The sequence below is a fragment of the Phaseolus vulgaris genome, chromosome 8 (assembly GCF_000499845.2).
Source record: "Phaseolus vulgaris cultivar G19833 chromosome 8, P. vulgaris v2.0, whole genome shotgun sequence".
NCBI lineage: Eukaryota > Viridiplantae > Streptophyta > Magnoliopsida > Fabales > Fabaceae > Phaseolus > Phaseolus vulgaris.
In genome coordinates, this window is record NC_023752.2 from 13,391,232 (window position 1) to 13,413,996 (window position 22,765).

At 32.4% G+C, this 22,765-nt stretch overlaps 1 protein-coding gene across 1 annotated transcript; it reads left to right on the forward strand.

The window, feature by feature from the left end:
- Positions 1-13,394: 13,394 nt before the first annotated feature.
- Positions 13,395-20,545, forward strand: LOC137826133 (uncharacterized). Its single transcript, XM_068631992.1, has 7 exons — positions 13,395-13,961; positions 17,923-18,099; positions 18,174-18,320; positions 18,500-18,601; positions 18,704-18,774; positions 18,885-18,952; positions 19,939-20,545. Exons 1-7 carry the CDS (start codon positions 13,779-13,781, stop codon positions 20,172-20,174), a joined length of 984 nt encoding a protein of 327 aa, XP_068488093.1. The 5' UTR covers positions 13,395-13,778; the 3' UTR covers positions 20,175-20,545.
- The last annotated feature ends 2,220 nt before the right edge of the window (positions 20,546-22,765 follow it).

Below are 22,765 nucleotides of genomic sequence, written 5' to 3' on the forward strand. Positions count from 1 at the left end.
ATGTATCAAATATACAATATAATAATATATTAGTATTTATATTTAAATAAATATATATTAATATAAATATTAAATTTTAACTCATTAAGATAAGATAATATAATAAGATGATAAAATATAAAAATTCATAGACATAGATAATAATAGCATTTATCTTTCCAGTAATACTTAAGAAACTGAATTAAATTATAAGAATTAAGATGAGTTGGACGGATTTAAAATTTAAAATAAATGAGATATATTCTTTAAAATGGGCTTGGGTTATTTTTTTAACTGAGGTTTAAGCACATTCTTCCTGCACCTCAATAATTTCTTCCAGGAGTCCCATATTTTACAAAATATCGAAATTGCTTGTTCCGAATTTTATAATTGGAAATGCAAAAAAAATTGTATTAGAATTTTACAATATGGAAATATAAATTGTGGTTTATATTCTGGATTGTAGAATATGAATTATATTGTATTATGAATTAGGGGAAGAGATGTGCTCAACGGAGAAGATGAAAAAAGTTTGTTTCATCGATGGAGGTGTAGGAAGAGAGCATGAAGGTGCAGGAAGAATTTCCTGAGATTATCTTAAAATATAAATTTTTAATTATTTTATATTAAAAATAAGACATTTTTATTTACTATATTTGTTTCTTTAAATATATATATTCATAGAACATAATTTAGTTTAAGTTTTCTATTTTTTATTGGCAAGATTGATATATTAATTCGTTCTCACTTATTTCGAGTTTTGGTGTAAATTTAAATTAAATTGTTCAATCAAAATTTTCAATCAAAACAATAAAAACCCAACTTATATTTATTTCTATTTCCAATTAAGAGGAAGAAACCATAAAGCTTCAATATTATTTAAAATTTTATAAGCATTAACTTCATATATAAAATATTTAAAATTAAATATTTCTAAAAATATTCAAGAATAATTTTATAAAACATATTTAAATAAGAACAAAAATATACTTTTGAAGTATAAATATTCCAATTCTCAAATCTTCTATGACACCTTCACTGTTATATAAGTATATTTATTTAATTAAAAATTAAGAATAAATATTTTTTTATATATAAAACAACACAATCTATATGTGTTAATTTATATTTTATAATTATTTATAATATATAACATCTGTACAACAATAAAAAAAATTGTATCAAAATAGAGAAATATTTATATATTTAATATCTTTAAAAAAATTAAAAATAAATTGTTCATGAGTCAAACTGTAATTTTTTTCAAACAAATTTTAGTGAATAAATTCTTCTTCTACTCGTATCACTCACTGGTACATATAAAAAAACATGAAAATTAGTAAGGTCTTTATAGATCATATATAATTTAATAAACTTAAGTTACAATATAGACAATGAGAAAACTTAAGATTTCACCTAGCGGACTTAATTTCACTTTATCAAGAATTTATATCCTAGTTGATAATTTATTATAAACATTAAAAGTTAATTAACATGATTAGGTAATTGAGTATTTTTTATTTTAAAAAATAATGATACAATTATAATTTTAGTTTTAGAATATCAATTATTTGGTAGCACACAAATATACACTTAAGATTAATATAAAAAAAAAGTTTTAACCTCACTCACTTTAACCTTATTAATTGGAGACTTAGACCTATAAGGGTTTTTAGAATGTTACTAGCTCCATATCTCTCTCCCTCCCTTTCTCTCTCTCTCTCTCTCTCTCTCTCTCTCTCTCTCTCTATATATATATATATTTCTTTTTTTTTAATTTTATTTTCAAAGTTATCATTACATGCATTAAAAATAAATAAATAATTCTTATTTCCTCTTTTATCTTATCTTCTATTTCATTTAAGATGAGATTAGAATATTCTTTAAATTTTTTAATAATGAATTTTTGTATATATATATATATATTTAATAATTAATATTATTTATCTCTTTACTTTTTTAGTAATTATTTTTTAATGTTTTTCTTCTTATTATTATTATTTATTTTATTATTATTTTAATTTTACTTGTTCACAATATTTCTTAAAAATAACTTGATTTATTTTTTATGTTCAGACTTTATTTTAATAGAATACAAAATAATTTTAAAATAAATTTAACCATAAAAGTTGAAGTTTAAAATTTTCTAACTCTTATATTTAAAGTAGCGATAAAACAAATAATATAATTATTTAAAAATAAAGATGTTATACCTTCAATTTCATGTGTTAAGAAGAAGAAAAAAAATCCTTTTGTGAACTCATAATTAAAATTTGTATATATACATTAACTACAACATGTTATTAAAAAAGGCCTTTTAACTATCTTATAAAAAAATATTAAATCAGAATAAATTTATATTTTATAACATTAGTATATAATTATTATTATTATACAAGGTTTGATTTTCATATTGTTAAAATTAGAAAAATATCATATTAAATGGCTAAAACGAGAAAAATAAAGCTAAAATAATTTTATACTTTATAATGACAAAATTAAAGAGATTAAGTCTCTTATACTGGCATAACCCCTTTAATCATCTTCTTCTCCTATTAGCAGGAATGACTTAGTATTTTTGAAGTAGTTTTTACTTTTTGACTTAGTAACAAGCATGATATCTAAAATAAAGAGAAAAGGTCGGTTAAGTTAAAATAATGAAAACAAACAATGGTATCAAGAATGAAACATACCATCGAGATCGTATTGGCAACATGGTGATAAGTATACACTAAAGGGTTTTTAAGTGGTGTAGGGTGTTTTTTTGGGCAAGTTGAATCAAAACTAACAACTTCTCCAAATTCTCATATTTTAAGAAAGTCACCTTTGAAACTATTATAATTAAGATGAGATAAAGAGGCGAGGAGACATGTACCAGGTTACCCGACTAACAAAAGTAATCCAACATGGTATCCCTAACCTAGTATTATAAAACTGTAAGACCACTTAACACATCGCTTTTACATGCAAGTCGTACAAAGAATTTGTAACAATTACCAACACTAAACTATTAGAGGCAACTATATCAAAGCTACATTCAACACTTGAAAACAATCCCATAGTAAATTCATCAACAGGAAATTAGACAATGTTTGTTATTAAACAAAAAAAAAATAAAAAAACTTGTTGACCATGACAAATGTTGTCGTTTGCATAACTATCATTCTGTCAGTAACATCAACCTCATACATACATACACTGTCGAAAAAAGTATGAAGGATAGAAGACCAAAGATACTTTGAATTTTTTTCTCTTATGTGAGGATTCATCCATTATAACATTCTTTTAGGGAAAAGTTTTTCTATTGAAGACTCCCTCATTGATTGCTATTTCTTCTTCATCTTTTAGTTTAGATTTTATGTTATTCAACATGAGTAGCTAAATTCTCATTTGTTAGGGTTAGATGCAATCACCAAACTCTCTTCAACATTTTGATTATATTTGAATATATTTCTATATTTTTCCTCTTCATTAATTTTTAATGTTTATGCTTATTGATTATAATGACTTGGTAAACCATAACTTAGGTGAAGTTGTAAGAGATGATAAAATTCTTATAAGTTATTGACTTAAGATAAGATAATCAATAAATAAATTGTTTGAGAATAGATAATAATTTATTCATCATCTTTGAATCCTTGAACTTGATGCATGTTTATCCAATTGACTTGATGTTAGTCAGTTAATATGTTAGTAAGTTAATACAGTTTACTGTTAGCCTCTCTTTACGGTTCTGTTATAGTTGCAGACCCCTCTCTGTATATAGGCTCTCATGCCCACCTTGCTAAGGGTGAACAATAATAATATCTTTCCTTTTTCATACATGGTATTTTGAGCCAAATTTTTTTCTCTCCCATCATGTCTTCTCCTTCCTCTTCCTCTTCTCCTTCTTCCCTCTCTAACCAACGCATACCCATTCCTTCTGTTGTCCACCATTTTCAAACTCCTATCTCTCTCAAACTCACCGATGAAAACTTTCTTGTTTGGAAACAACAGGTAAGTGCTACTCTACGTGGTCTCCAGCTTATGCATTTCTTGGATGGCACTGTCGTTCCTTCTGAGTTTTTGAATCAAAACAACCGCAATGTGGCCAATCCTGCGTTTTGCACCTATCAGCAACAAGATCAACTGCTAGTAGCCTGGCTTCTTGCTTCCATGTCCTCCCCTCTTTTAACCAAAATGGTGGGTCTGGATTCTTCTTCTGCTATTTAGGGACGTCTGCTCACTCATTTGCATCACACACCCGTGCCATGGTGAAGAAGTTTTGTCTTCTCATGAAAACTCCAAAGAATGATAAAACTATCACCACCTACATCACTAATATAAAGAAAATTGCTGATTCGCTTGCTGTTGTTGGTTCCCCCTTGTCCACTACAGACCATGCCGATGCCATTCTTGATGGGCTCTCTGCAGATTACAATGGTTTCATCACTTCCATTATTTCTCGTCAAGACCCATACACGGTAGACGATCTTGAAGCCCTTCTGCTTGCGCAAAAAGAACGCTTTAAAAGGCACAAGCTGGCGCATGATTCCATTCTTCAGGTAAACAACGTTTCCTCTTCATGGAATCTCAAAAACCAATACAAAAAGAAACCTTCCACCTATCCCTTTCGTGGAGGCCAATCGCAACATCCCACTGGTTTTCGTCCACCTAGCCCTCGTCCACCTGTTCGTCCGCTTTTCCACCATGACGTGTCTTGGAATTCTGCAAAACCCACCTGTCAGATTTTCCATAAGACTGGCCACACTGCGGACACATGGTGGCGTAGGTATGATCCTCCTCCTACTCACTCTTACAATGCCAATCTTCTCATTATAACTCTCCCATGGATTCCAATTCCACTCCGTCTCTTCTTGGCACACCCTCCACCATAGAAGACCCTCTATGGTATCCTGATACGGGTGCCACACACCATATGAACAAAGACTCTAAGTTTTTTACTCAAACAACCATATCACGGTAATGATGATCTCAAACTCGGCAACAGACAAGGTACATCTATTTCTCACACTGGTTCTGCTCTTTATACTGACCCTCATTCCCACACCATGTTCAAACTTCATAATATGTTGCATGTTCCTGCTATCACTAAAAATCTTATCAATGTTTCTAAATTTGCCAAAGATAACAACATTTACTTTGAATTTCATGCTAACCTTTGCTATGTTAAAAATCAGGAAACCCATCAGATTTTACTTCAAGGAGTAATTAAAGATGGGCTCTTGTGTTTTCGCCATCGCTTTCAACTCCTGCTCCCTCTGTTCATTATGCTTCTTAATAACCCAAGATACCTCTTTTACAACTTTGACATAACAGACTTGGCCACTGTAATTTTACTACTGTTAAGCATGTTTTGAATAAATGTCATATTTCCTATCCCTCTCAAACTCATTTCTGTGATCCATGCATACAAGGAAAGCATCATCAACTTCCTTTTCACACCTCTGTAACTCAATACACTGAACCTTTGCAATTAATTTTCATTGATATTTGGGGCCCTGCTCCTATTTGTGCTTCCAATGGTGCTCGTTACTATATTTCGTTCTTGGATGCTCACACAAAATATACGTGGTTGTTTCTTATACATAATAAATCTCAAGCTTTAAATTCTCTTATACGTTTTAAAACCTTTGTTGAAAATCAGACTGGATTTAAGCTCCGTGTGATTCAAACGGACAATGCTAAAGAATTCTTATGTTTCAAACCTTTTACTCAACTGCATGGCATTTTTCATCGTCTTGTCCCCACACACATGCACAAAATGGTTCCATCGAACGTAAACACAAACATATTTCGGAAATGAGATTAACCCTTCTTGCTCCTGCTTTCTTACCCATAAAGTTTTGGGGTGAAGCCTTTACCACTGCCACACATATAATTAATATCCTTCTCTCCCCTGTTCTTCAGAATAAATCTCCCTATGCTGCCTTGTTTCATAGAGACCCAACTTACACTCACTTGAAAACTTTTGGTTGCGCCTGCTACCCTTTACTACGTCCTTACAACACACATAAACTGGATTTTAAATCTACATGTTGTTTGTTCCTTGGTTACAACTTATATAACAGAGGCTACATATGTCTTTCTCCTACGGGTAAGGTATATATATATCGTAATGTTGTTTTTAATGAAGACATGTTTCCTTACACTAAACCTGAACACAACTTCACTCCCACTACTATCACGCACTCTGATTCTAGCTGCTTAAATAATCACATAACTGTTATTCCTAAACCTGTTGTTATTCCTATATCTGCTCCTCTCACTAACTTTGATTCTTCTCTCTGTTTTTTATTCTCCTCCATCACCCATGCTACCCATATCTTCCACTACTGCCAATGATCTTGCCAACACCCATTCCATGAAAACTCGCTCCAAGAGTGGCATCTTCAAACCCAAAACCTTCCTGACTCACACCACTTCAACATCTCACATCCCTACCTTCATTAACGAAGCTTTATCTTCCCCTCAATGGCTTCAAGCTATGACAGATGAGTATAATGCCCTCCTCACCAATCATACTTGGTCTCTAACCTCCTTTCCTGCTGGTGCAAAAGTTGTTGGATGCAAATGGTTATTCAAAAACAAATTCAATGTCGATGGGTCCTTCGAACGTCACAAGGCACGACTGGTTGCTAAGGGCTTCAGTCAAACTGCTGGGTACAATTACACTGACACCTATAGTCTTGTAGTGAAACCTGCCACCATTCGCCTCGTTTTATCTCATGTTATCTCCCATCACTGGCCTATCCACCAAATCGACGTCAACAACGCCTTCTTGAATGGCGAACTCAATGAAGATGTTTACATGACCCAGCCACCAGGATTCACCTCCACCTCTCCACATTTAGTATGCAAACTGCACAAAGTCCTTTATGGGCTAAAACAAGCTCCGCGACCATGGTTTCATAAGCTAAGTACAACTCTTAACTCCCTTGGTTTTCATTCAACAAAAAGTGACACATCTTTGTTCGTTAATTTCTATTCCACATACACTATCTTTATTTTAATATATGTGGATGATATCATAATTACAGGGTCTTCCCTAGTAGTGATTCAACAACTCATATCCACTCTCAGTACGTGTTTCGCACTTAAAGATCTCGGTCCGCTTCAATTTTTTCTTGGCATTCACGTAACTCATCTCTCTACGGGTGGTCTACATATGTCACAACAACAATACATCACGGATTTGCTTCGTCGCACCAACACGGATGCTTCCTACACCCATGCAAACCAACCTTCGCCTCCAAAAGGATGCTTCCTCTGCCATGAATGATCCATCTATGTTCCGCTCCGTTTTCGGTGCCCTACAATATGTTCTTATTACTCGCCCTGAACTATCCTATGCTGTCAACAAGGTGTGCCAATTCATGCATAGCCCACAAGATCACTATTGGCAAGCTGTTAAACGGATTCTTCGTTACCTAGCCGGTACTCGCACTCATGGTCTGATTCTTCACCCCAACCCCTCTCCAACTATATGTGCCTTCAGTGATGCTGACTGGGGCAACGATGTAGATGATTGCAAATCTACCATAGGCTACTGCGTTTACTATGGTCGCAACCTCATTGCTTGGTCGTCCCGCAAGCAGCGTGTTGTATCACGTAGTAGCATCGAAGCCGAATACAGGAGTATCGCTACAGTTCTAACCGAAGTTCTTTGGTTACAGTCTCTGTTACATGAGTTACATCTACCTACTTCTCAACCTCAGATTTTCTCTGACAATCTTGGTGTTGTCCTACTCAGTGCCAACCCCATCATGCACTCTCGCACGAAACACTTTGAGCTCGACTTACACTTTGTTCGCGACTATGTTCAACAACATAAGATCAGCTTAGTCCATCTTCCTGCTAGGTTTTCAAGTAGCAGATATTCTCACCAAAGCCATATCGGGTCTTGCATTCTTGGGTTTCAGATGTAAACTGATGGTTGGTGTTCCACCCACATCAGTTTGATAGGGGGATGTTAGTCAGTTAATATGTTAGTCAGTTAATACAGTTTACTGTTAGCCTCTCTTTACGGTTCTGTTATAGTTGCAGACCCCTATCTGTATATAGGCTCTCATGCCCACCTTGCTAAGGGTGAACAATAATAATATTTTTCGTTTTTCATACACTTGACAAGTGATTATGATTTAATAGGATACTTACGATTTTCTCAAAGAGATTGTAGTATAACTTTTTTTTTATATGGATTGATAATATGAGGTTAATGAAACAAAAGACTGAGATAACAAACTCTAACCCTTCAACTAGCTTTATTATTCCAATAATAACAAAAATGTTGTAGTTTTTAGTTTTAACTTTTTAAGTTACCCTTATATAATCTCGCTTTATGCTTTATAATTTATTTTAAGCCTAATAGTATAAAATTAGTGTAATTCACAGTACTACCCCAAGTCTCTTAATTTTAAAACAACTAATGTAATTGCTAGAAAGTCAACATTTATGTAAAATAATTATATGAGTTTGAGAGCACTAACTTTTCAAATAATGTTTTTAAGCTACACAAGCAAGCTTCTTGAGCTTGGTACACGCGTCTAAGCTACTTTCTAAATAAAAATGGTTTCAAAAGAGGAGGTGGTCTCCAAGATTATTTCTCTACTTTATTATAATTCAATTTTAAATAGATGACATTCAATTTGGTGTTGCTAGTTGATGAGCATATATTTATTCACACTCACTAGCCTTATTCATAGATTATTGGACTATAATAATAAATAAATCCATTGTTTTAATTAATATTCTTATAATTGGGTTTATTTGGGCCTTAACTATTATTATTGTTAATTTTGTGTTTTTAGAGTAAATTATCCGGAGGAAACATCTACCTTTGTGAATGGGCAAAATATGCAAAAGTCCAAGTTGCTTCTTGAACCAAAACAGAAAACAAATCTGAGGAGAAGAAAGAGAAAATAAAATCTACAATATCTCAGAAACAGAATTGGAATCAAATCTTCTGCAAAATACAAGAATTCTGGAAAGATGGAAACTTAGAAACGGTTAACAAAATATAAACTACAATATTCTCTCAAGATCCTTGGAGCAGAAAAGCCTATAAAAGGACACAAGAATCAAGGAGAAAAGGGAGAGCTTCATAGGGTTTTCTTAGTTTATTTTCTTCTTAGTAATTCTTTTGTTTTGCCTCCGCATGGAAGGCTAAACCTTTTTTGTTGATTCCTTTGTAATTTCCCATTGAGTTCTAAGGTTTTGTTCAATAAAAGTTTCGATTTTTAATTCTCTATAACAGTTGTTTTTATTGTCTAATCTCCTGGAAAACTGGTTTTTGTGAGAGGTTGTACTTGAACGCATGATTGAGAGTCTTCCTTATCTTAAACTTTGGTTTCTTAGTTAGTTCGCATTGTTCTAATTAATTTCTTGGGCGCATGATTCAAGGGAGAGGAGATAAGTATTCCCATGGAGTATACGCATGGAACAAAGTGGGTATTGATTAAACTAGTAGACGCATGCTTTACTGGTGAGTTTCAGTTGAATTAGATCGGCGCATGTTCAATCTGGTTTAGCTCTGTTGGAGGATTGAGAAAAGATTAATCTTTAGAGAACCTGTGAAGAATTCAATGGTGGAAGAACTTGGGATCAACCGCTTTTTATTTGCTATTTTAATATCTTTTTTATTTTCTGCACAACTATCTCAAACTCCCTTTTTATCTTTATTGTTATTGCTAACTTTTATTTCTTGCAGATAGATTCTAAACCGTGATCAACTGATTTTACTATTGGATTCATTGGGAGACGACTTGGGGACATTTGTCCACAATTATACTATCATCTCTCTAGTGTTAGACAAGTCTACACTAGAATCATATTAATTTGACAGCAAAACGACAGCTATCACTAGTAAACCTCTATATGGAGATTTTTCTAAGCTAATTCATAATGGATTTGAAATAAGCATAGTGAGAGAGTTAAGGTTCTTCATTAGTTTGCAAATTAATGGTGGGAAAAAAAATTCAATCCATAATTATTCAAACTCATATTGCTATGAGTCTGTTTGAATAGATTTATCTCAAATCCAAATTCATATTTTATGATTTTATGTCCAATTCATTTAATTTGATTTGGGTGAGTCTAGGTTAGGTGAAGTTATGAAAAGTTAGGTTAGGCCTGACCTATACAAGGCAGGACTACGTTGATTTTGGCCAACACGTGTAAGGTTGAGTCGACTTAGCTTGAAGTCATGCAAGGTTGGGTGATGTCACGTTAGGCCTAAGATAAGTCAGATTGGGCCAAGCCAAAGTTAAATTGGGTTATGGTAGACCCAAATTAAGTTAACAAGGTTAGATCCAAGTTAGGTTGAGTCAGGCTAAGTCTAAGTCAAGTTGTGTTAGGTTAGACTTTAGTCAATTTGGGTCGGTTAACCCCAAGTCAAGTTAGGTTAGACTACAATTATGTCAAGTTGGTTGGATTGGACCTAGGCCAAGTTGGGTTGGCTCAGGTTGGGCCCAAATCTAGTTGGGTGCAATGGATCGGGCCCAAATCTAGTTAGGCCATTTCATGTCATGCACAATCTGATTTGGCCCACATTAGGGTGAAGCAAACTAAGTTTAATTGAGTTAACCCAAGTTCACCTCGAGTCATTTTAAGTCCATTTTTGGTTGAATTGGCTTAAGCCTAAGTCATAATGAGTTGGTCGGGACCATATGTCGAGTTGGTGGTGGACCTCATTAGGCTGAATAGGATCGAGCCTAAGTTGGGCCAAGTTAGGTTAATGTAGGTTGTTATAAGACATGCCAATTTGAGATGAATTGACTAAAGCAGAAGTTGGGTATAGTCAACCTAGATCCACATTAGACAAATTTAGAGGGCTAGTTTAGGTTAGGACAAGTTGGTCTGGTCCCATGTCAGGTTGAATTGACTCAAACTCAAGTCTATTTGAGTCAGTCTGGATCCATATTAAGCTGTGTTTGTTTGGGTCCATGTCAAACCAAGTTGGGTTGTCCAACTTCAACCTGAGTCAGAGGGAGGTATAGTTGGAGTTGAGAAAGGTCGACACAAGTTAACTCGAGTAAGTTTGGGTTCAGGTTGGGATGAGTTAACTCGATCAATAGAGTTGACCTGTGTTCAAGTTAGATTGAGTCAGGTTTAAAGTTAGAAAAAAAAAAGAGAATTGAGCCAAAGTCATGCAAGATTGAATTGGGTCGAGTCAAGCCTAAATCTAATTGAGTATAATTAGTCTTTAGTAGGTTTGGTTGGATCAAATCCAATAAATTAGTTAAAACTTTTATAATTAGATGAGTTTAGAATTTTTTTATATAAATATACCAATATATAAGTAGAAAAATCTATAATTTATTAAATTTATAAATATTTAGGAATATATATATATATATATATGATTTAAATTGAATGTTTTTTAAAAATTAAATTATATTCTATAAAAAATTGTATTTTGTTTAGTTTAAAATATTTTAGTTATTATTTTAAACTTTATTTTATTTTATTTTAATTAGAGTGTATATACTTTATCTAAATGTTGTTTGAATAATTTTTACCAGGCCAATAAATATAACGTGAATAAATTAATTAAAAAATATCATTTGAAAAGCTTATAAATTTTTTATCACACCAATAAATTTGTTTAAAAATTATAATTAAATGTAAACATTTTATTTTATTTTATTTTGACTAGTGTCACATACAATGATTAAAACAATTGAAAATATTTACTAATAAATAATTCAAAAGTTCATCAATTAAGAAAATTTAAAATTTTAAAAAAATATTAATTACGATAGAAGAAATGTATATACAAAAAAACTAACTATTTTTTCAAGACAAAAAATAGTTATGTATAAAAAGAAAAAGAAATAGTGATAAGTTGATTAAACTTAATATTATAAATTTAATTTAATTTTAAAAATACCCATAAAACTAAGTAGTAGTAATATTAATGACGCTTTAAATAATATCTTTAGAGATAAATTGTTTTCACCAATTATACTGTTATTAAGCCAATAAATACGTTTGCTTTCATTGAGAAAGTGTAAATATTTCGTTAACAAATTCATAATAGATTAAAAGTATAGAAAAACAAAAAAAAAGTTATGGATTTAAAAATAAACATATTTCCTATAATAAAATAAGTAAAAATGTTCATTTACTTGTTTCATTTATAAAGAAAGAAAATAAATAACAATAAATATACTTTAAATAAAGATAAAGAATAAGTTATAATGTAACAACTAATCTTATCAATGAAATACACGATTATGCTTAATTACAATAAAAAGATATTTGGGAAGAGAAAACTATTTTGTTAATGAATCTTAATATTTCGCTATTAATCTTTAAGTTTCACATGATTTCGGTAAAAAAATAGTTTAAAATAGATGGGAATTTTACATAAATAGTATAATATTTTATATTTTTTATCGGTAAATTTTTTAAAAATTACATAGATTGTGTACGACTTCTTCTATTGCAATCAATTTTTATTTTTATATTAGAAATCGTTTCATACACTATTTTTAATTTTTCTTTTCTAAACTTGTTTTCTTAAAAAATATTTTTAAAACTTTTTTAATGTACACTGCTGTTGAAATTGTGTTTGCAGACATGATTTCTATTTTTTTTATTATGTTTTTTTTTATTTATTCTTTTCGTTTTTCAATTTTGCTATATTTTTATAACTTATAAAATACTAATGGAAACACGGGACAACTCCATGTACATATATTTTTTTTATCATTAACATTTCCAAAGTGATAATATTATTACAACAATATAAAAAAATTTAATATTTTATATTTATTAATAATTTTTAATTTAATGGAATGAATAAATAAAAGGAAATGAAAGAATTATCAATTTGATAAAGAGTGTGAATACCGTCCTCCAAACAATGACTTTAAAGGTCTTGTTGCAAAAGGTGAGACAAACATTTAAATTGTCCACACGAGATATTTGAAGATGGTCGTCTGCCAAATGCTGTTGACGAATGTCATAGTCACAGATGGAGTCATTGGTGAAGAAAACACTACTACCATTCATTCATATTTTTTTGCAAATAAAGAATAATAAACCTAACAATGACTTTAAAGGTCTCGTTGCGAAAGGCGGGACAAACATCCAGATCTTCCATGCGAGACATTCGAAAATGGTCGTCCGCCAAATGCTGTTGACGAAAGTCACAGTCACAAGTAAAGTCATTGGTGAAGAAACCGTTGCTACCGTTCATTATTATTATTTTTTTTTTCAAAAGAAAGAATAATAAACCAACTATAGTTTGTGCAATTAAAGAAAAGGGTAAAATTGATAATGATCCAAAATAACAGTTTTTAGACATAGATATTTAGTTATTTTGTAATTGAATATTTTTTGTATTATTTATTTTTTAAAATATGTAAATTTACCAACTATGTAAATTTCCCTTAAACAGACACTACACTGAACTCGTGGAAGAAATCACGGCACGGTCTCATTTCCGTAAAACCCTAATCCCAATTATCGTTCACACCTAAACCCTTTCCGCTTTTCCTTTTTGTTGTTTTTCTTCACTTCCAAGGTTTCGGCTTCTCAGAATCAAAACAACATTTTTTCTTTCTTCACTTCTTTGTTCTACTTCATCTTCACGCTTCGTTCCTTGTTGAGTATAAGAAGGCCCACCCGTCATCCAACACCCATGTAACAACTACCCATCCTCCCCTGGGAAACCGCGATTCGAGGTTTCCGAGGTTAAACTCTCCCCCAGTACTCCTAGAAAAGAAAAAAAATAACAAGGGTCTTTTACTTATTCATTCATTCGTTTGAAAAATTATATTTTTGGGGTGGGTATGGAAGCAGCGCGAGTGGGTGTGGTGGTTGAAGGTGGGAACGGGAACAATGTGAAATTGTTGCAGCAGAAGAGTCAGCAAGCACAACTGGGAACGGTGTCTCAGCTTCTCGCCGGTGGACTATCCGGTGCTTTTGCCAAGACATGCACTGCTCCACTTGCACGCCTCACCATCCTTTTTCAGGTTTGTTTGCTTGTTTGTTTGTTTAAATGTGTTATAATGAATGTGTTTGAATTTAGGGTTGCATAGCATGTGGCGGAGGCGAAATTTTAGTTTTGGCTGAAATGGGATGATGGGTTTGGGTTTCTGGTCTAGTTGACTGGTATTAATCGTTGGAGATCCCTATAAGTGGGTAACCATCTCACAAGTCTATTACGTGAGGTTAAGAATTTGGTCATTTACCTTACGAGTTGATTTTGTGAGGTTTTGTGTGGTTGATTGTTAACTTTTGTGCAAGCCTCATCCCACCTTCTATAAAAGGTTTATTGTCATGCGAATTTTAGTCAGTGTACACAGCCTTATTCTTGTATGTGCAAATATATTGTTTCCAAACGCATTGTACACAGCCTTCTCCTTGCATATGCAAAGACATTGTTTCCAAACTCGAACCAATAGCAACAAAATATCAAGGCAAAACTTTACTAGTGCACCAGACTTGCTATCTAGGAGGCAGAACTTCATGAAGCTTAAATTCAATTTTAGTTTCCTTTGCAAACTATGGCTTTATTTTAGTAAACTTCTAAATGTGTGTTTGGTACTGCCTGAATGATCCACGTTAACAGAAAAATACCTGCGCCAAGCTATACATATAGACGCAAAACTATGCATATATGATTCTCAGAGAGGTGTATCAACTCTTCAGGTGAAGAAAAATCAAACAAGAACTAAATAAGTGGAGAATACATAAAGTGGTAAAATGAATTATCCTTCTTTTGGAAGTTAAAATTGATCTGTGTACTTCAACTTTTATAGAACTTCTCATTTAACGTCTTCAAGAACTGAATTTAACTTATGCAGAAACTAAATTTAACACAAGGGAAAGGCCTAATTCATTTTACCTTATTTTCTATTTATATTAGTACACATTGAGAAGTGTATCTTGATGAAAATTCTTTTTACACCAACTATTTTAGTATAAGAGCCTTGGACCATCATAAACTAGTTTAATATGTTTAAATCTTTTAGGTAGATAATTGGTTCAGGACAATAAGTCACATATTTCGTTAAAATAATCAGTCTTAGTACAAAAATTTAATTTCTTTGTTTAAATTTTATTAATGATTGAGGTAATTGAGCATGTGTTTGATCTTTAGTAATTGCCACTTATGTTTATTATAGGAAAAATTAACATTAATATGCAATTAACCTTGAAGAGGAGTCACTAAGGATTTTAAATTTACAAAGCAAAAAGCAAAGGATAAGAGACTCCATTAAAGGTTAACTGCATATTAACGTTAATTTCCTCTTTAATAAACACACGTGACAATTACTAAACACTAAACGTGTGCTCAATTATCCCAACCATTTACGGAGTTCAAGCAAAACTAGTGGAATTAAAGTTTTTGTACTAAGACTATTTTTTTTCTTATTGTACTAAAAACGAAATATGTCGATTTGTTGTACTTAACCCACTAATTATCCAATTTTTTATTTCTAAACAATGTACTCATTGTATATTATTTTTTCGTTGGACAACGCTAAGTTAACATTAATTAGATACGACACATACCTGTATAAAGTCACTTTTAAACATTAAAATTTAGCATTTGAGTATCTGAAGTTAGCATAGTGAAAGTATGAAATTTGGCAGGTGCCTATACTACTCTGGCTAGTTTAATTTGTTGAAACTTCATTAGGGTAACAAGGTTGTTTTGAATTGAAGGCAATGCTTGTTTTCGTTAGATGTGGTGACATTGAGGTTTGAACTTTGAACCTGTGACCCCCTCGCTCAAACTACCCAAGCCCCTCACTACTAGCCACTCTTGGTGGCTTTTTAGATGGCAATGTTGACCTATTTATTTGGACATGATTGTCATTGTTGAAAAATTGATGAGATTAATGCAAAAATGAACATTGTTTTAATTTTGTTATTCTTACCATCATTACTTACAATTGCCTTAGAGATACATATAAGGTCTGTTACTGTGTCTTTTTCAAGGTTATAGTGTCGAAGTCATGAATGGCACCTGTTCATTCCTTTATTTCTCATGGATAATTTTAGATCAGGGGATAGGGTTTTCTGCTTTCGGTACTTTTTTATTATCTTGTTGTACTTGTTAAAACATTAAGCTCAGAAAAATTGTTAGATTAAACTTTGAAGACAAGCATGCATTCTTCAGAATAGTATTCTTGTTCCCTTGTTTACTTATTCTTTGTTTGGTTGGTAAAGTAAAGAGAAATAGGTGAGATGGAAATAAGTTGGAGTAGAAAATATAAGAAATAATGTAGACATCAAAGGTGCTTGGTTGAAGATTAATAGAGAAGACAGATAAAGAGAAGAAATAGTAGCATGGGTCCCACCATTTTTAAATTTATTTTTCTCTCCTCTTCCCACCAAACACATGATATTATTTCCATCCTAATCCCTTCTCTCAAACAAACAGGTCCTTAGTCTAATTTTTCTGGAATTGTTTCCTACATCCATTTTATGCTGTATCAATTTCTTGTCCCCATTTCAACACTACATGTTGAAAGTCAAATTGTAATCGGTGATTGATGAGTGCTTAATCTTCTGCTGGTAATCATGATTGCAACAATTTATTTTACCTTCCATGACTTTTAGCATTCTCAGAATGTAATTTGATTATCGAAAAGGATTTTGTGTGTGCATTCGTAATTCTCCTTGTTAATTTCAAACTCAGTTCTTTAAACCTAGGTAGTCAATCACAATTGTTGTGGTGGCGCAGCATGGCAGCAAGCCGCAGCAGTTGTTTGGTTGTGGTGCGTTTTCATATATTGCCTGTAGTGGATGGTGTGGGTCAGTGTCATGGCACTGGTTGTGCAGTGCGAATCAGGATCCTAGGTGATTCATCTGCTGCAGATTAGAAACAATAGAAAAGTCTGAAATACTGTCACTTAAGGAGTGTCTGCAAGGGTATTTTCAGTCTTTTTAGCTTAAGTTTTTATATTGCATAGTTCAACGGTGAACCAAATGAACCAGCAAATAGCGTGGAACTCTTCACATTCTTTGCAAACACAGTATCTGTCTGCATCCTCTCCTCCTTCTCACCATGACTGTCTTCTCCAGTGACTGCCTTTGTCCATCCACCAACTCTCTGGTGACTCACTCTCCCGTGACCCAGCTTCTCTAGTGAGGGCATGCACGATTTTCATTTTCTTAACTCTTTTGTCTTTATTTCCTTTGTTCTCTTTTGTTTTCTTTAGATTTTTTTTTCTCTGGTTGTTCAAAACTACTGCTATTTTTCTCCTTCCCTTGTTCCCACTGTTATCTTCATTTCCTGGTATTTGTCTGAGATTCCACATTAACTAGAGTATAGCCAAAATTATAACATATAAGTGGATGTAAACTTCACCATACAAACCATTTTTTGATGTTGAGTTAGGCTTCAAGTCCACTTTCTAAAATGGTATCAGAGTCTATTGTAGAATGATTTGTTGGGCCTATCATGCCACCTGCTATCTAACCATTCACAAATATTTAGTCTAACATTTGTGATGTCTAGTCTTTGGTGTGAGGCTGTGTTAGAAATTTCACTTCTTGTAGAGATATAACTAAAACTATAGTATATAAGTGAGTGCAAACAAGTCATTTTGTGAGGTTAAGTTGGTCCAAAGTCAGTTTTCTAAGAACTTTCTTGTGTTATAATTAATTTTTGTGTTCAGTAATCTTTTCTTAAATTAGGCTTTACGTATGTTTTTTTCTGGACTTTATACTGTATATTTGTCCAAGTACTATGTTTTAATGTCTGAATTTTGAGTTTTGTTTTTCTGGTTTTCAACTTAAGTATACTTATATATTAATGATTTAATATTAAAAAATATTGGAATAGCCGTCATCCCACTATTCTCTATTCTGCGTCCCACTTTTTTTGGGGTCAGCAGCTCCACTCTGCTATTCAGTAATGACAACTATGCTTTCAACTCTTGTATATCTGCTTATCTTTACATGCATTTACTTTATCAGGTTCAAGGTATGCATTTTGATATGGCAACATTGAGCAAACCTAGCATTTGGGGTGAGGCTTCACGTATTGTCAATGAAGAAGGATTTAGAGCATTTTGGAAAGGCAATTTGGTGACCATAGCTCATCGTCTCCCTTATTCTGCAGTCAATTTCTATGCTTATGAACGCTTCAAGAATGTAACCTCTGATGCTCTTTGCATAATATTTATGCGGTCAGTGGAATCAATTTCATAGTTTGTATTCTGTTACAGCTATTGCATATATTTATGGGGGAGAATCATCGAGGAAATACCAGTGCAGATCTCTTTGTGCACTTTGTGGGTGGTGGTTTGTCTGGCATAACATCTGCTACAGTTACATATCCTTTGGATTTGGTGAGAACACGACTTGCAGCACAGGTAATTACTAATTATCATTAGTTGAAGATTTTTGGTGCTCAGTTGCTTGCATTATGCGTTGGTTATATTTGAATTGGCATTTACTGTTTCATTGAATTTGATCCAGTTTTGTAATGACTTACTGTTTGTGATTTTATTTTAACTGAGAGTAGAGATTAACAGGCTATGTTTCGCTGCAGAGAAGTGCCATTTACTACAGGGGCATCTCACATGCTTTTAATACCATTTGCAGAGAAGAAGGGTTCTCAGGTTTCTACAAGGGACTTGGAGCTACATTGTTGGTATGCTGATGATGCATTTTCAATTCTTCTTTTTAGCTTCTTTGTGTTTGCAATCCTGCTATATTTTACAACTGACCCAACTACTTGTTTTGTATGGTATAGGGTGTTGGACCCAGCATAGCTATAAGCTTTTCTGTTTATGAAGGCTTACGTTCTTTTTGGCAGTCCCGAAGGTGAATATCTGTATTTTGCATTGAGTTGAGACTATTTTATGCGGAAGGTTACTTCCTTGTGTTTGGTGTGTATGGTTTGTGGACATTTATTTTATTTCTTTAAAATTTAGGCCAGATGATTCTCCTGTCATCGTCAGTCTCGCTAGTGGCAGTCTTTCAGGTGTTGCATCGTCAACAGGTAGGTGTTTATTGATGGTTGTTGTCTCAAATATCAGTTTTAGAGTTTAGATTGCATATGCTGCTCCAAAGGTGATAAATCCTTTTTCTTTGGGCTTGTTAATTAATGATATGCTTGAATATATCTGCTTAAGGGCCTATTTGGTTTGATTGTTAGTTTTAAGTTTTTAATTTTTTTTAAAACTAAAGCTAGCTTTCAAAGTTTTAATGTTTCTACAGTTTTCAGGTTTTATATTTTTAATATAGTAAATCTTAAATCTGAATCACTATAAACGATAAACTCACCCATGATAAACTCACCCACGATAAACTAACCCACGATAAACTCATACACGATAAACTCACCCACGATAAACCTAAAATCAGAAGATTGTTCAAGCTTGGTTTTTGATGGGTGTGACGGTAGTGGCAGTGGAAGAAGCTGTTAATGCAGTGTCTTTGGTCTTTCGGAAGAGATGGGGGACATATGAGGTCTCTGTTTCTACAACCTAAAATCAAAATTTTAATTTTAAAAGTTTGAGTTAATAGTATTTCCAAACAAGTCATTTCAGCTACAATCTAATCAAACGAATTTTCTTCTGATATTTTCATTTGAAACTAAACTGAAAACTTGCTACTTCCCCTAACAGGCCCTTAACCACGATGATTGCTTGTCTTGGCATAAGCTTTGTTATGCTAGAAGTTGCATGCCCGGTGGTGTGACTTGGATGTGGTGTGTTTTGGTGTAAGCTGACTTTCATGCATGATGAACTAGCACCTTCATGTGAAACACACAATGCATTAGCACCTATAAAATTAACTAGTTTGGTAGTGTAATTACCTTATTTTCTTTGAAAGAATATATAATTTTGTCAGTCATTGTGAACATCGGTTTCTCCCAAAAAGTCACGGTAGAAGCTTTCATAGATCAGATAGCAATTTCCTCATTAGTTATGAATCCTTCTTACTTTACTTTTGTGTTTAATTGTTGTCTCTTGCAACATGCAGCAACATTTCCTTTGGATCTTGTAAGACGCAGGATGCAGTTGGAGGGAGCTGGTGGTCGGGCACGTGTCTATAATACCAGTTTATTTGGGACATTTAAGCACATTCTTCAGAATGAAGGACTACGTGGTTTGTACAGAGGCATTTTGCCTGAGTACTACAAGGTTGTTCCCAGCGTGGGCATTGTCTTTATGACATATGAGACATTGAAGGTGTTTCTATCAAGCAGTCCAAGTTAAGAAACACTCTATTTTTATCCTATGCGATGATTCATACTATTTTTATCCTTTAGAAGAAAATTTTGAGGTGGATTTTATTATTGTCGTAGGGCACATTTTTGTATTTGTATAGGAAGTTATAATCTAGCGAGTTACAGCAATTGTACCTAATCGAATTTTAGGTTGAAGTTATGGATGATAAGAGAAATAGTTTGGTTATAGAATTCTCCACCATTAAGATATTATTTTTCCCGAGACAAGACTAGGATGTCTCACTGTATCAATGTTAGCATTTGATGTATCTTTACCATGATGTTCTGGGGATTCTTTGTTTTGAGAAGAACTTGAATTATATGTTTTCATTATTGAATTGTTGGTATTTCACTGAGTCACATATTTATTCTAAAGCACTCTATTATTCATTAAAATGCATGCGGGAACCACTAATTATGGGTTTAGATTCAATCTCTCTCTTTTTGCTCAATGTAAATTCGCATTTTATTGGCCATGTTTTTTTGTATTTACCATTCTTTTTTGGGCATATTGGATTAAATGCAATGAATAATAGTTTATCCAATGGGACTCCACTGTGTTCTAATATAAGGAAAAAATGTTACTCAGGGGTTAATCTTAAGCAGAACCAAATTATGAACATTTTAATTTTCAAATTAAATTTTAGTCATATAGTTATTTGCTAACTTAAAAATAACCTAACACGTAACTTAGATGGTACCCATCATAAGCATTAAGTTCACAATTATTTGGCAAAACGGCCGAAGGTAAGCGACCAAAGTCGGGAGAAACATCCTCAATCCATATACTTTTTTCAAGAAAAGCTAAATACTCAATTTAAAGAAATCTATGTTTTATTGATTTTATATTAAAATAATATTTTTATAAATAAATTATATTGGAGAGTGTTTAACCATTTGCAGCCCTGCTAATTGATCTATGAAAAAAATACAAAATTTGATGGGGTTTTACTTCTTATTTGACAAGACATACTGGTAATTTTATAATTTGTAATTAATATAAATGTTGGAAAAAATATATTCAAGACTGTATTACAAATAATCCTTTATAAATAATAATATTCATAAGATTAAAATAATAATATTCTCAACAAAATATCATATTATTTGTTTTATTTAAAGTTTTTCTCATATATATATATATATATATATTTTTTTTTTATATACTTTAGATACAGGACACTAAACATAGGTATGTCTTGACTAGAATTGAAATTGCGTTTTGTCACCTCTTTATTGTAAGCCTCATTTATCTTCTGTCTTTTTATTTTCTTTCAAATCTTCTTCTTTTTTGTTATTCTTAATTCTGTTGGAGATTGTATTTCAATCATACGCTAAGCAATAAAAGATATGAAGCTGATCAATAAAAATTACTAACACACTAATTTGATTCTTATTTATTTATTTGTATGCAACTTTAATTACTCAACATTTTACTTCTAAACAATTTTATTATTCAATCTATAATTTTTCTTTTTAAATTGATGTTCTCCTTTTTTCCGAAGCAATTCTTTGGAAAGTGAAATCGAAAAAGTTTTATGCCAAGGCACAAGTGTTGGCGTGTTAGGCATTAGTATCATTTAACTTTGAACAAACATCATTATCTGTGACATGTGAATGACCCATGTTCTGTTGTGTCCACACTAGAAACTGATGTACTATCCTCTATGAGATCATATATTCCATCAAAAAATTCTAGCATCAAAGTTTACTAATTATGTACAATTTAGGATTTTGTATAGTGTGTAATCTGATTTTCATTTAATGCAGAGAAAGTTCTCACAAAATATCATTGTTGTGAAACAAACACCACCACCAGAACAATCTATGCAGTTCTCAAGGTATAGAACTGTGAAATGTGATGTTCTTTAATCATATTTCGAACTTGATCAAAATAATAAAGATGTATAGAATTATAAATTGTCTTTTAATGCTCATGTCATTTATGAATTAATAAGCTAAATATACATATTTATACAAGCAAATCTACTGGCTTTTGCTCAAATCAAAATATTCAATCAGGGTCTACCTAGTTAATTTGGTTGAGCTATTAAGTTGTTATAAACTCTGAATTGGTTGAGCAATTGTGTTTAATTCTTATCAATAAATTCAAAGTATTCATTTCACTTGGAACACTGTCTGCATTAGCAATGGCTGGTTCAGTCTTTAAATATCAGGAATTTGCTTTATTTTGTTGTAAACCAGTGAAACGGGAACAAATTGGTCCACCTATATGCTCACATTATTATGATCTTGCCCTCAACAAATAGATTCTATACCTTTCAAATTAATTTGAAGCATAACGCTGAATGGTCCTAAGGTATAGAACATGGTCTAGAAAGTATTAGATTTAGTTAATAAATATAACAGATAACATTTATAACTGGCAGTGGCAATGGTGGTATTTATTCCTGCTGGAATGAAGTGTTTCCAGGAAGCTAGGCAATCTTATTAGTAGTGGCATGCAAGGTGATGCCTCTGCTGCTTCTTAATCTGCTGGTATCAATTCATAATTAAAAGAAACTTCAACATGTTTGCTCTTTTGAAAAGATTTACCTTACAGATTTCATAAGGATGAAA